The sequence below is a fragment of the Sarcophilus harrisii genome, chromosome 3 (assembly GCF_902635505.1).
Source record: "Sarcophilus harrisii chromosome 3, mSarHar1.11, whole genome shotgun sequence".
Classification (NCBI taxonomy): Eukaryota; Metazoa; Chordata; class Mammalia; order Dasyuromorphia; family Dasyuridae; genus Sarcophilus; species Sarcophilus harrisii.
Genome location: NC_045428.1, coordinates 340,287,828 through 340,303,353, shown reverse-complemented (window position 1 = coordinate 340,303,353; position 15,526 = coordinate 340,287,828). Strand labels below are relative to the sequence as shown.

The window sequence follows — 15,526 nt, the reverse complement described above, 5'->3', positions numbered from 1 at the left end:
GAGTTGGGACGACAATAGTCAGGTGACCTCAGTCAAGTCATTTCATTTCTATCTGCATCAATTTCTTCATTAGTAAAAATAGAGATAACAATAGTGTCTGCCTTCCAGAATTGTTACGATAGCCAACTGAGATATATATTTAGGTATAAAGCACTTTGCAAACCTTAAAGTGCATATAAATGTTAAACTATTACTACTGTGTTTTATGCAAATGTGCTAACTGGACACAGGAAATCACAGAGCTAGCAATATATGGCCCTTGTCTTATCAAATAATGTATTATTATATTCTATCTATTATATGTTATCTATTATTACGATGTGTACCTTTGCTAGGGCTTTTTGCTCCCAGATTTCCTAGTGATTTTAAAATTTTTGGGATTGTTTTTATTCTTTGAGTGCTATTGAACTGTTTCCTAATTTCTACTTCTCTTTAGACTTGGCTAAGAAAATTCTTCTTTTTAGTGGAAATTTTAAATTGACTTTGGAAAGTGTGGTACAGGCATTGCTATCAAAAGAAAACATGGGCATGAAGCCATATGCCATTAAATAATCCAGATGGCATGTTTTTACTTTTTTTTTTAAGCACAAGATGAAAATGTTTCCAAGTGAAACATGATAAAAAATGATACTAAAAAGTAGATTAGACATGTGTGAGGAGGAATTTACCTAGTCACTTATTAAAAAGTCATCAAGAGTAATATTGAAATAAATCTGATAGAATTTTGAATGTCAGGAATTTGTGCCATTTTGTAAAATTTAAAAATTAGGATGGTATGGTCCATCTGCTTTGAAATAAATCATGTCTTTAAAAGTTATCACCATATGGTATGGTGTGTTTATGGCTTACTATGCCAGTGCTATTCATTAACTGCCTATTTATTAAGCTTGTGCCTAGTGTGATACAAGCAACTTCAGTAGACACTGTCTCCCTGTTTTTTAAGAGACTTATAAATCAGCTAAACATTTAGTAAGGTCCTACTATGTGCCTGCACTGTTAAGTGCTGAAAATGGATAGTAGGACAAAAATCAGCTCCTGCTCTCTAAAAGCTCACAGTCTAATGGGAACAAACCACTATGTTTGTACAATAACTTTGTACAGGATAAACTGAGGGCAGTCTTAGAGGGAAGTGCTCAGCTTAGGGAGAAATGCTTCTTGGAGCCCCTGACTCCTTAGATGAGACGTGAGCAGAGCTGGGGGGCGGAGATGAGAGCTGGCCTGCCAGGCATTGGGACATCCAGAACTGTAGTGTCCTGGAGAGGAGTGGAAGCAGGGAAATTAGGATGGTGGGCCCAGGTGTTCATGTTTGACTCTGGGGGCAGAAAAGAGCCCCCTGTATTTGTTGGACTGCGGGGACGCTTGGGCAGAAGATAGGTTAACTGATAGGGGAGGAGGAAAGAAGGTCAGCACTAAGGAAGGAGGATGAGAGGCTGTCTGGCATCCAGGAAGGAGGCTGGGGGCAGAGAAAGGGGCCAGGCTAGACATGATGGACCTTGAAAGCAGAGTGGACCTAGGGAAATGAGAAAGGGATAGTTCAGGTAGGCTGGGAACCTGTGGAATCCTCAGCAGTGCTTAGGGAGCGTTTGGGCTCAAGGACAAGTGGACTCTTGAGTTGGAGGTGTCTGCAGGACGTCCAGCAGGACTGGAAAGTGGGGGCAGTGGATAGAGCATCGGCCCTGGGGTCAGCAGGGTCTGAGGTCAAAGGCAGCCTCAGACGCTCAATAGTATGACCTGGGCGACCTTGGGCAGTAGAGAGGAATTGTAATTCCTCATGTGCTCTCCTATACCCCTTTACCCCTGAAGACTAGAGATTGGGAGAAAGCTCAGAATTTGGTGAGCAGACCTGAAAGTCATCTGCATAAGTGAATCCCTGGGAGCTGATGGAGTCACCAAGAGAAGAAGTATGGGCCCAGGACAGAGCCTTATGGACCTCTCCATTGAGTGTGAGGTGGATGAAGATCCTACAAAGGACATTTAGTGATGGCAGGGAAGGTGAGAGCACAGGGTCAGAGAAGAGCAGTTTCATTTTCTCCGTTTTTGTTCAGCAGGAGACATTCACAGCTGGGGCAGCTTAGGACAAGATCAGCCATAGGACAAGGGGAAGAGGCTTCAGAGGAACTGGTTTGCAGAGTGGAGGTCCTGAGAGAACAGGGTTTGGAATTGTTAGGCGGAGGAAGCAAAGCCATGACCACAGATGGGGATCAGATGTAGGTTTTGTGTGGAACACTTGTAAATGGCAGAAAGATGGAAGGGTATCTTTTTCTCTGTATATAGCTGTCATGGGATAGGAAATGAGGAAGTTAAAGAACTGGAATTTTAGCTGGGATTTGAAGGAAATCAGGAGGTGGAGGGAGAGCATTCTATGCTCCCTCTACTTATGCTAGCATAAGTAATAATTACATTTCCATAGTGCTTATTGTGTGCCAGGCACTGTACTAAGTAAAGTACACATGGCTCATTTGATCCATAACAACTCTAGGAGGTAGGTACTATTAAACCTATTTCACGGATGTGGAAACTGAGGCAAACAGATTAAGTGACTTGTCCAGCATCATATAGGGAGAAAATTTTTGTGGGTCAGAACTCTGAACTTGAAACAAGGAGCTAAGTCAGTGGAATTGATGAGACAATTATTTAGTTTAGAATGGTTCAGTATGATTGATTTAATCTTACAACACATAATGGTTTCCTAGTGATATAATGATTGGTTTATACTCAGCATATAAGCTGGGACTCAGAACCACAGAGGAGAAGCTTTTAGAGGGCAGAGAAGACAGGCAGGAGCGCAAGCTCTTGGAACCAAGGACAGACATTCATTCGATCTTCCGTCAGGGCACTGGTGGCAGGCTCTCCTCCAGACCAAGGCCGGTCTGAAAGGCTCTCCAGAAAGCTGCCCAGCCCCAGGAAGGAGATAAAGGATTTGGACTTTAACACCTGGCTGTCCTTGTGGTGATTACTGAATTGAAACGACGGCTGCCTCAAAGACCCCCAAAAAAACAAACCAGAGAACATTACAGAAAATGTCTGAGGCTAGATATAAACTCAGTGGTTACTGACTCAGGCTGGTGCCCTGTGCACTTACCACTTAGATGCAGTCACTAATGTATAAATTGTTAGGTAGTTCTTGCACTGGATATTTTTGTTTAAATTTCCTTTACCAGAAAGGAGGGCTCAGTGAGGTAGAAGAAGTGATTAATATAAAGATAAGCATCATTAGAAATTTTAAATTAAAAAAAATCCTAAGCGGGGAGATAACTTCAGACAAACAAGCCAGGCTTGGTGGTAGACTCCGAGAGAGGATATCATGGTGTGAAAATGGGGTGCCATCTAAACAAGGATTTTACACATAATGCATTTTGTTCTATGAAAGGGTCAATGTCTTTCTGAAAGGGGATTGAGCAAGAGAATTGGTAGTGTTGGAATGTATTGATTTCTTTTGAGGTGAAAAAGAGAACATGGCAGCTACTGATAAGGTGACAGGTGCAAGGCTCTTGAAGGGGATCACCATCTGCTTAGGTCTTGCACAATACTTCTATTTTCTGAGAATTATTTGTCTGTTTTTCAGGATCACGTTCTAATCGAACTCACTCAAGCTGGATTGAAAGGTTCTTCAGAAGGAAGCGAGAGTTTTGAGGCAGACCCCTACCTGGTCGTTAACCCCAACTACTTGCTTGAAGATTAAAGGGGATTTTAAGTGACTTTATTTTTAATGTTTAATGATGGAAAACTGATGAAAAGTATAAATTAAACATGTCTAGTGTTGGAATGATGGCATATTCACAAATGCAGTAGGAAAGAGGGTCATTTTAAAGGCAAGAAAAGGAATATATGTTTCTGTCTCACTTTCCTTGAATTTACTTATGCTCACACCAGTTCTTGTCCAGTTCAGGCTAGATCCCAGCAACTATGTAGTCTCTGTAATCAAAGGAAGAACTTAAAACTACATCTGTTTTAATTCTTAATTCACGAGATAAAACATTGCGTCTGTTTCATGAATTCTGTTCCTTTGTTTGAAAAAAAGCAGCCTTTCTTGTTTGACACTGCTTTTAATTTTCAAATGAAAAATAAAATAATTTGTTCAAAAGCTCATTTGTATACAATTTATTCCTACTTAATTTTGATGGTGTGATTATTGATCGTTTTTCTCATATTGGTGGTGGAGAAGAAAGAAATGACAGGAGGGTTTTTAATGGTTATGATCTTGTTCAATACTTTATCATGATATGGCAATGACCCCAAGTTTTAGAAATCTGCCTTTGGGACCTGAACCCTGCTGGAAGGGCTTCAAGGGTATTCATCAGAGGATCTGTTAGATTCAAAAAAACTCATCACCAGAGAATTGGCCACAAATTTTTTTGGTTTTGAAGGGTTGTTTTTTTGTCATAGTGATTCATTTAAGTCTATTAAAGTATAGAAAGGACCTCGTCCTGGGATTTTACACATAGCAAGCAGTCAGTAAATGCTTTTTCATTCATTCAATCTGATGTGCATCGCAAATCCTTTATGTACTAGTGGAGAAATCAACATAATATTATTTAATCTCGAGACATTCAATAGGAAGAATTGTTTTTAATGCTTGCTTTATTTGTATTCTTGCTTGAAAATTAGAGAATACATTTCAAGGTCACTTGTACAAGAATTCTACACTTTTGACAGCTGACTAAATTAAGCCATTTAGTGTTTAAGAATTTTTTTCATCTTTTTATTGAATTCCTAAGGCTTAAAGATAATTGTTCCTGCTTAGGTTTCAACTGTTCCATTTTAAGAGCATTCTTTGCCATACTTTTTAAGTAAAAAAATGTCCTAAGATTGGAGCAGATTTCTAAAGAGTAAAAAGACTTCCTTACCAAACAGTGTAAACATGTCCATCAGGGAGATGGCCTCTGTGATACCAAATCTCCTAGAAAGATTACTGTATTAAGAATTTGTATTAGAGTATTAAAAAGATGACAGGAAATGATAATGACAAATTCGGAGGTAATGAGAAAACTAGGACACTGGTGCATTGTTTGGTGGAACTGTGAATGGATCCAACCATTCTGAGAGAGCAGTTTGGAATTATGCCCAAAAAGCTATCAAACTGTTCATACCCTTTCACTCAGCTATGTTACTACTGGGCTTATAACCCAAGGAGATCTTAAAAGAGGGAAAGGGACCCACATGTGCAAAATGTTTGTGGCAGTCCTTTTTGTAGTGGCAAGAAACTGGAAACAGAGGATTCCCATCAGTTGGAAAATGGCTGAATAAATTATGGTATATGAATGTTAGGGAATATTATTATTCTGTATGAAACGACCAACAAGATAATTTCAGAAAGGCCTGGAGAGACTTACATGAACTGATGCTAAGTGAAGTGAGTAGAACCAGGAGATTATATTATACATGGCAACAACAAGACTATATGATGATCAATTCTGATGGACGTGGCTTTTTTCAATAATGAGATGATTCAGGCCAATTCTGATGATCTTGTGATGAAAGCTATCCACACCCAGAAGAAGGCCTCTGGGAACTGAAAGTGGATCACAACTTAGCATTTTCACTTTTTTGTTTGCTTGCTTTTTTTCCTCATTGTTTTCCTTTTTGATCTGGTTTTCCTTCTGCAGCATGACAATCATAGAAATATGTATAGAAGAATTGCACATGTTTAACATATATTGGATTACTTGCCATCTAGGGGAGGAGGTGGGAGGGAAGGAGAAAAAAAATTGGAAGATAAGATTTTGTGAGGGTGAATATTGAAAACTATCCATGCATATGTTTTTTGGGGAAAAAAAACTTAAAAAAAAAATTTGAGCACATGATCTATCTCAGAAGCACATAACTTATTCAGCCGTGGCTATACTGAGAACAACATTCACTCAAAATTTAATACTTGTTCGTGAAATGTGACTCAGACATGAAAAATAGAATGGTATGGACAGGAGAAGGAAAAGTAGAGACTTGGTGGAGTGTAGAAACATTTATGGAGGAAGTAGTATCAATGCCTGCCTCCAGAAATTATTTTTCTGTATTTGTTTGTACATGTGTTTTAATTCTCTGTAATTAGATTGTCTGGTTATATAGGCCCTTAAAGTCTTGTTCAGTCATACTGGATTAAACTAAATCCCCACATATTTCAGTGCTCATAGCATGTTTGACCTTGGATGAAACTGGAGGAGGAATTAGTTATTATAGAATTTATCAAACATTTGCAAGTGTAGTGTATTCGGAGCATTATATAAGTGAATAAGTCATAGGTATACCTTCAAAATTAGAGTGTATCTGTGCAAATATAAATGTCATCTTAAAAGTGTGACTCGCTCCCTTATTATGAGGTGTTAGTAGTGGTTCAGAACTTGTGGCCACCAACCATGGCCTGACAGAATGGAAGGGGAAACATTTTTCACCTCTTAGGAGGTAAATGAGGGATGCATTTTTAGTTATGGGTGATATGTTGTTCTGCTTGGTTGAATTTATTATAAGGGAGTGATGGGGCAGGATCAATGCCTACTGGGTGATAAGAAATAGAAGTTACCAATAAAGCTTTTTCTAAAGTTGACATAATTTTTAATCAGGAGCTTTATTGTGCTAGCCATTTTTAAAAGTAGGATGGATGGTTTGGTGAAGAAAGTCTATTCTCTGAGTGAGTGTGGGTGGCAGTCAAAGGAGGGAAGGGATTATCTTGAAAGTTTAAATTCCAAAATGGAGGGTTAAGGGAAGAAGCAGTGGGGGCGGAAAGTACAGAGCTGGAGTCATGGACCAGAGAGCTTTTGCTTGATCTAGAAGTCAAGGGGAAAATCTAGAAGAGTAATTAAGACTCTGTCCTCCACCATTCCAGTTAGGTTCTGGTTGGGTTGTGGAACACAACAATCAAAAGCACTCAAAAATGTAATAGGCTACCTTGGGAAATAGTGAGTTTCCCCATATTGGAATTCTTCCTGCAGAAGGATCAACAGTTGATTGGGCGGTAGAAATTGTTATTTTTATAGATATAAGTGAATAATGGCCTTTTTAGAATGCTTTAAGTTTTATAAAGCATTTTACAAATAATATCCAATTTTAACCTCACAACAACCCAGGAACGTAGGTGTTATTACTGTATCCATTTTATATTTGAGGAAACTGAAGCAGCCAGAAGTTGTGACTTGCTCACAGCTAGTTAGTGTATAGGATTCAGAAGGGGGAAGGAATCACCAGATTTCACAGTACATGGAAGTTAGGAAGGTGTGGAAGCACAGCAAAAAGAGAAGAGCATCAGGTTCTGGAGGGCTTTAAAAGACAAACAGGATTTTGGATGATGAGGATTTTTGTGTGCATTAATGTCCCTTCTAACTCTTAAGATTTTGTGATTAGTGGTGACTAAAATCTGGCAGTGTCTGCAGGGAACCAGGATTTGTTGCTTAAAGTGCGATTTTTGACAAAAGATGAAGCTATGAATCACAGCAATATTTTTAAAATTGGGTTTTGTTGTTTGGTTGGGGGAAGGGAATGGCAGAAATGAATGGCTCTCCAGTTGAAAATACTTTGGTGGTCTGTGCACCTAAGTCCAAGCCCCACTCCAACTTTCTCTGTTAGGATCTGTCCATTAAAACCTAGGTTTTGTGGTAGTGGTTGGGAACCAAGAGATCACAGGTGGCTTTTTAACTGTGATAATGTGGACTTCATTGTGTCTTAAGCCATGAAAATTATAGGAACATCTCCAATATTTGCTCCATTCCTTGCTAGCCATGTGGCCGAGATGTCTAAGTGGGACAGCTTAGGATGAAGGAGGAGATCCAAAGAAGGTCACTGCTGCCCTGAGAAATAACTTAAGAGTGTATGCTCCTTCGGGCATGTGCACTTTTCTATGATTCTGTCACTTACTGAGAGGGCAGATGCTAGAACTGGTAAGCCCTTCCAAGTCTCCAGGGCTTCCACAGCTGCTTTCTTAGACTCCTCTCACTCCATGACTATTTTCCCTCTTTACTCATAAGATCTAGCATTTGCTGTTCTGATCTCCCTCCTTGGGAGGGAGTACACTGTCCTGATCCAGTGTAGTTGGGACAGCAGTCGGGACAGTGTAGATGGGAGAGCACATACTGTTTAGCAAATGAGTCTTTCAAAAAATAGCTACCCCTTTCAGAGAAGCTGATAAAAATCTTGGTTACTATGGCCAAGGCATAGCCAACCTCCATTGGTAACTGTAGAATGAGATGATCATTAAAAATAACATGAGTCTCTTGATTTTTTTGTGCAGTATGATATTTGTGGAAATGTACAGAAGAAGTGCACATGTTTAACATTTATTGGATTATTTGCCTTCTAGCGGAGGGAGTGGGAGGAAGGGAAGGAAAAAATCTGAAACACAAGATTTTGAAGGGGTGAATGTTGAAAATTATTCATGTATATATTTTGAAAATAAAAAGCTTTAATTAAAAAAAATTAAGATCAATCTAACATTCATTCAACAAATGCTAAGGAATTAAGATCATCTAGGGACAAAGGGAGATAAAACTATGAACAAGACACCAGTCTCTGCTCTGGAATAGGTTACAGGGAGAGGTATACAGAGGAGATTATAATGTAAAACACTGTGATGAGTGTGGAGGAGAAAAGTGAATAGTGCGGAGAAGAGAGAGACCACTTCTAAGCAGGGAGATAAGGGAAGGCCTCCTGAAGTAAGCCTTAAGGAGAGCCGAAAGTGAGCTGGGAGAAATCCAGAGTAAGTATAACAGGCAATTTTGGGTTCATTCCATTGTGTCAGTCATGTATGACTCTTGTCCCATGTGGGATTGTCTTGGCAAGGGTACAAGAGTGATTTTTGCCATTTTCTTCTCCAGCTCATTTTACAGATGAGGAAACTGAGGCAAATGTTCTTTCTGTGTACATTATTATAATTAATCATTGTGTATATTGATTTTTTTTACTCTGTTTACTTCACCCTGCATCCATTCATGTGAATCTTTTCTTCTCTGTTAATCATATTTGTAATTTCTAATAGTACAGTAATAATCCATACATTTATGTGCCATAATTTCCTTATCCATTTCCCAATCAATAGACATCCACTTTATTTCCAATTTTTTGCTGTTGTAAAAAGAGCTGCCATAAATATTTTGGTGTATATGAGGATTTTCTTCTTACCAATGACCTTAGGGTATATGCCAAAAAATGGAATTTTTATGTTAAAGAATATGGACATTTCCATTCATTCATTCTTTATTTTTAAATTTTTGTATGTTTCTTTTTTCAAATTGCATGTAAAAAACAAATTTTGACTTGTTTTATTTAAATTTTGAGTTTTAAGACACTTTGTTATAGATTGTAGGTGTACAGTCATGCAAAATATATTTCCATATTAATCATGTTGTGAAAGAAAATACTAAATCAAAGGGTATGCAGTTTCATAGCGTCTTGTGCAGAGTTCCAAATTGCCCTCCATCATCGTGGAATCAGTTCACAACTCCACCAAAAATGTATTATTGTCTCAATTTTTCCACATCCCCTTCAATATCTGTCATTTTCCTTTTCTGTCACATTAGCCAATCTGATAGGTGTGAGGTAGTATTTCAGAGTTTAATTTCATTTCTCTAATCAATAGTGATTTAGAGCATTTTTTTTCATATATCTAGAAATAGCTTTGATTTCTTCATCTGAAAACTGTCTGTAGACATCCTTTAACTATTTATCAATTAAAGAATAACTTGTGTTTTTATAAATTTGACTCATTTCTTATAAATTTCTATCAAATATTGTTTCTCAAAAAATTTGTTTTTCAGCTTTTCTGCTTGCCTTCTAATTTTGATTATCTTTTTGTGCAAACTTTTTAAATTGATATAATCAAAATGATCTATTTTATATTTCATAATGTTCTCTATCTCCTGTTTAGCCATTAATTCTTCCCTTTTCAAAATAAATCTGACAGGTAAAGTATTCCTTGCTCTCTAATTTGTTTATGGTATGACCCTTTATGTCTAAACCATGGATCCATTTTGACCTCATCTTGGTATGAGCTATGAGATCTTGGTTTATACCTGGTTTCTGTCATCCTATTGTCAGTTTTCTCATTAATTTTTGTCAAATAATGAGTTCTTATCCCAGAACAGGGTCTTTGGGTTTATCAAACACATATGTGGTTACTTATCACTTAAGAGCCTTGCATACCTCATCTGTGTCAGTGATCTAGCACTATTTCTTAGCCAAAACCAAATAGTTTTGATGACTCTATAATATAGTTTGAGATCTGGTCTGGCTTGTTTACCTTCCTTTGCATTTTTTTCATTAATTTCCTTGATATTCTGGTTTTATTTTTAAAACATATGTATAGATAGTTTTCAACATTCACTCTTGTAAAACCTTGTGTTCCAAATTTTTTTCTCCCTCCCCTCCCCAATTCCCTCCCTTAGATGGCAAGTAATCCAATATGTTAAACATGTGCAATTCTTTTCTACATATTTCTATAATTATCATGCTGCACAAAAAAAAAAATCAGATAAAATTTTCTTAGTATTCTTGATCTTTTGTTCTTTCAGATAAATTTGTTATTTTTCTAGCTCCTTAAAATAATTTTTGGTTGTTTGATTGGTATGACACCAAATAAGTAAATTAATTAGAATTATCATTTTTATTAATTACCTCAGCCTACCCATGAGCAAATTGATATTTTTCCAATTGTTTAGATCTTGGCAGGTAGACTCCGAAGTATTTTATATAGTCTACAGTTATTTTAAATGGAATGTTTCTTTCTATCTCTTGCTGCTGGACTGTGTTGCTAATTTATAGTAATGATGACAATTTATGTATTTATGCATGGATGATATCATCCTTTATGTCTAAATCATGTACCCATTTTGACCTTATCTTTGTGTCTGGTGTGAGATGTTGGTCTGTTCTTAGTTTCTGCCTTCTAGTTTTCCTAGCATTTTTTGTCAAATAGTGAATTCTTGTCCTCAAAATTTGGATCTTTGCATTTATCAAACACTAGATTATTGATGTCATTCATGACTATGTATGTATATCTAATCTATCCCACAGATCTGATAAAGACATTTTAGTTACTTTATTTGTATAATTCCAAATAGTTTTCCAAAGTGGCTACACTGATTCACAGCTCCACCAACAATGCACTTTCATCCCACAACCTTTTCAACAATGATTATTCATAGCTTTTGTCATGTTTGCTATTTTACAAAAGTATATATATTTGCACAGAAGCTTTTCAGTTTCATGTAATCAGAATTATCTATTATATCTCTTGGAATTGCTACTAAACCTTGTTTGGCTAATAATACAATTCCCAACCAAAACTGTGAAAGGAACATTTACTTCTTTTCTTGTCCATCCTCATTCTCAAAGGGGTCCTATAATAACATCACAAGGGTGATTTCTTGACTTGTAGGTTAATTGGATTTAAGTGAGCCAGAAGTTCCCAAAGCCACCAGCCTCATTCTGTCCTCCAGAATCATCAAAATTCAGGGACAGGACAGAAGTCAGGATGACCATCAATGGCCCAGGATGCATTGAGCAACTTCGACCTTTCTCAATTAAGGTCTTTCCCAAGTCTCAGTTTGTCTGAAGCAATGTCCATTCAATGATTAAGGTCTAGAGAAGAATTGAGACAAAAGATGGCCTAATTTGTCGTCACATATCAGTCTGGGAGGAGAAAGGCCCTCAAAACTTTTGATCAGAACAGAAAAAAACTGCTATTTACACTCATTCTAAGCCATCAAAATCTAAACAGACTCACATGTGCCATAATAATTTTTTTCTGTTCTATTTCTCTTTTAAATTTTTAGGGTGTGATCTTTAATATTAAGGTCACATATCCATTTAGAATGTTTTTTGCAATATGGTGTTTTAAGGTATTGGTCTAAGTCTAATTTCTAACAGACTATTTTCCAGTTTCCCCAGAAGTTTTTATCCAATCAGATCTTCTCTAGGTAATTAATGTTTTTCTGTTTATCAAATGCTGGGTTACCAAATTTCATTGTTTTTGAACCTTCTTTTTCTAATCCCTTCCATGGATCTACCTCTGTGCTTTTTATCATTGCTTTTTGTGACTTTTTGTGCTTTTGTGACTGTTGCTTTTTAATATAGTTTGAGGTCTCTGATATTTCCCCTCTTCCTTATCACTGAATGGGAATTACATCAGAGAAACTGAACCCTGGATAAGGCTCCAGGTCTCCCGCTGCCTGGGGACCTCTCCTGATCTATCCCAAGCTCTGGATTCAGAAGGCTCCTGAACAGAGTGTGAGGCAGAGGACTTTGCACAGCTCATCCTCACTGAAATCTAGTTCACTTACAAATCATGGTATTTTCCTGAAGTCATGGTCCTCTGAACACAAAGAACAAACATCACTTTTCATTACTTTCCTTGTTATTTTACAACTTTTCTTTTTTCCAAATAATTATTTCCTCAAGTTCTTTGACTATCCTTTTGATATAGTATTAAATCCATATACATTGATTTTGGAGGGGTTATTTTGTAGCCTGCAATTTTGCTAAAATTATTATTATTAATTAAATTATTAAATCATAAAAATACAAATTGACTCAGTCTCCTGAGATTTTCTAATTGAACCATCATGTTCATCACCATCAGCAAATAGGGGTAGTTTTATCTCTTCTTTGCCTACCATCATGCCTTTAATTTCTTCCTCTTGTCTTATAGCTATTGCTAGTATTTATAAAACTGATTATATCAGATAATAGTAGGAAGACAAGGTATCCTTGCTTTACTGTTGTATTTGTTGGAAATATATCTCATATTGTCCAATACTACTATCTTTTCATTGGATAAGATGCTTGTCTGTCGTTTTAGATATTAAAAAAGTCCCTATGCCTATATTTTGTAATGTAAACTAATGTTGTACTTTGTCAAAGATTTTTTCTATATTGATTGAGATAATATGGTTTTAATTTTTTGGTTTTAATATAACTAATTATGTTTATGTTGACCATTTATATAAGCTTAATCATCCTTGCTTCCCTGTTACAAATACAACTTGGTCATGATGAACAATTTCTTGGATGAATCTCTGTAGTCTGTTTGACAGAATTTTACTTAAAATTTTTGAATCAATATTCATTAATGATATTGGTCTATAGTTCTCCTTCTGTGCTTTATCCTTTGATTTAGGTAATTGGACTATCTCAAAAAAGGAGTTTGGTAGAATGCTTTCTTTCTCAACTTTTGAGAATTATTTGTGTATTATTGGTACTAGTTTTTTAAAACTTGATGCAATTCTCCAGTGAATCTATCACTACCAGTTCTCCTGCCTCCCTTTACTAATTCCTTTACAGATAGTTTTATTTCCTTGTCTGAGATTGGGTTAAAAGCTCTAATTGGTCTTCAGTTATTAGGATATTTTTGAAGGCATTTCTATAATTCTTTTATGATCTCAGTTTTGTTAGTACGCCACAATTCATAATAGATTTTGATAACTTATTTTTTTCTGGTTTTGATATGTTTTCACCTTGTTGGTTTATGGTTTTGCCGATTTGACTTTCTGCCCTCTTTTTTTTTTTTTTTTTTAATTTAATAGCCTTTTATTTACAGGTTATATGTATGGGTAACTTTACCGCATTAACAATTGCCAAACCTCTTGTTCCAATTTTTCACCTCTTACCCCCCATTCCCTCCCCCAGATGGCAGGATGACCAGTAGATGTTAAATATATTAAAATATAAGTTAGATACACAATAAGTATACATGACCAAACTGTTATTTTGCTGTACAAAAAGAATCAGACTCTGAAATATTGTTCAATTAGCTTGTGAAGGAAATAAAAAATGCAGGTGTGCATAAATATAGGGATTGGGAATTCAATGTAATGGTTTTTAGTCATCTCCCAGAGTTCTTTCTCTGGGCGTAGCTGGTTCAGTTCATTACTGCTCCATTGGAAATGATTTGGTTGATCTCATTGCTGGAGATGGCCAGGTCCATCAGAACTGGTCATCATATAGTATTGTTGTTGAAGTATATAATGATCTCCTGGTCCTGCTCATTTCACTCAGCATCAGTTCGTCTAAGTCTCTCCAGGCCTTTCTGAAATCATCCTGTGGGTCATTTCTTACAGAACAATAATATTCCATAATATTCATATACCACAATTTATTCAGCCATTCTCCAACTGATGGGCATCCACTCAGTTTCCAGTTTATAGCCACTACAAAGTCTGCCCTTTTTTTTAAATCAAGTTGAGTAGAGATTTATAAATTTTAATATTGTTTTTTAAAGAACCAGTTTTTAGTTTATCATTTCTATAGTTTTTGTTTTTAGTTAATCTACTTTTCTAATTCTGAAAATTTCATCTTTTATGCTTATTTTAGGTTTATGTGATGAATTTCTAGTTTCAAAAATGTATATTTATGATAGTAGTGATTTAGCATTAATATAGCACTTTAAGATTTGCAAAGCAGTTTACAAATATAACCTCCTCTGATCCTCATAATTACCTTGAGAGGTAGATACTATTACTATCTCCATTCTACAGAAGAGAAAATTGAAGCTAATAGAGGTTGTGATCTTCCCAGTCATATAGTTGAATTTTAATTTGAAGCTAGATTTTAATTCAGATCTTTTTGATTTAAAGTTCAGCATTCATCATACCACCTAGCTGCCTTCAGTTTGTTAATGTGCTCTTTTTATATTTTAAGTAGATTTTTAGAAACATAATTTTCTTTTTGTTCTGAGGACTGCTTTAGTCTCATCCCAGAAATTTGGGTATGTTGTTTCACTTAATAACTTCCTCTTTTACATAATTATTCATTGTTTCTTCGGAGATTTCTTCTTTTGTCCCTTTAGTCTTTAGGATTTCATTATTATGTCTCCATTGGGGTCTATGTCTTTTGTTTTTGCTACATGAACTGATAATTCTTTTGTTGCATAATACCTATAAAGGATGTGTTTATCATTTCTGCCCTTTTATATTTATTTCACAAATGTTTGCTAAATAAACATACCTTTCCCCAGGAAAATAAATGAATGAAAAATTAAGTTGGAGTTAGTCTATGTAAAGTGTTACATAAAACTACAAAGTGTTACAAAGCTAGAATGGTCTAGCTTTTATTTTAGTTAGTGAAGGAGGACAAGAAGGCTTTCTTATTATTCTTCCTCTTCCTCATGGGTGAAAAACTTATAGAAGTATTAAAGCAAAGGGAAAATTGGGTATGTTTTATTCTGTCCTAAATCATTTTTCCCTCCAACTCTGTCTACCATTCTTCTGAAGCAACTTGACTGCTATTTAGAAGAGTAAGGTCTGCAAACAGGCAGTAATTTATTTTTAGTTGATAAGGTATATCCAGTATTTCTGAGCGCCCATGATGTATAAAGCATCATATTAGACACTGAGGAATAACAAAGACTCTCCATTGAAACAACTTTATAATTTAGCCAGACAGAATATATGAATATAAAAGGCTACCCGTAGAAGGTAATATGTAATAAGAGTTGTCAAGGTTTTTAATAAGCACTTACTATGTCCCAAGTTCTGTACTAAGGTCTGGGGATTAGAAGTAAAAAAAAAAAAAAAAAAAAAATGATCCTTTTTGTCAAGTAGTTCAA

At 36.0% G+C, this 15,526-nt stretch overlaps 1 protein-coding gene across 1 annotated transcript in view; it reads left to right on the top strand.

Annotated features, from left to right (window-relative positions):
• MCM6 (minichromosome maintenance complex component 6) overlaps nucleotides 1-4,089 on the top strand; it is a 41,909-nt gene extending 37,820 nt beyond the window's left edge. Inside the window, exon 17 of the mRNA XM_031960019.1 lies at nucleotides 3,566-4,089. Coding sequence (XP_031815879.1) covers nucleotides 3,566-3,682 — 117 coding nt within the window. The 3' untranslated portion in view covers nucleotides 3,683-4,089. The remainder of the gene's footprint in view (nucleotides 1-3,565) is intronic.
• The last annotated feature ends 11,437 nt before the right edge of the window (nucleotides 4,090-15,526 follow it).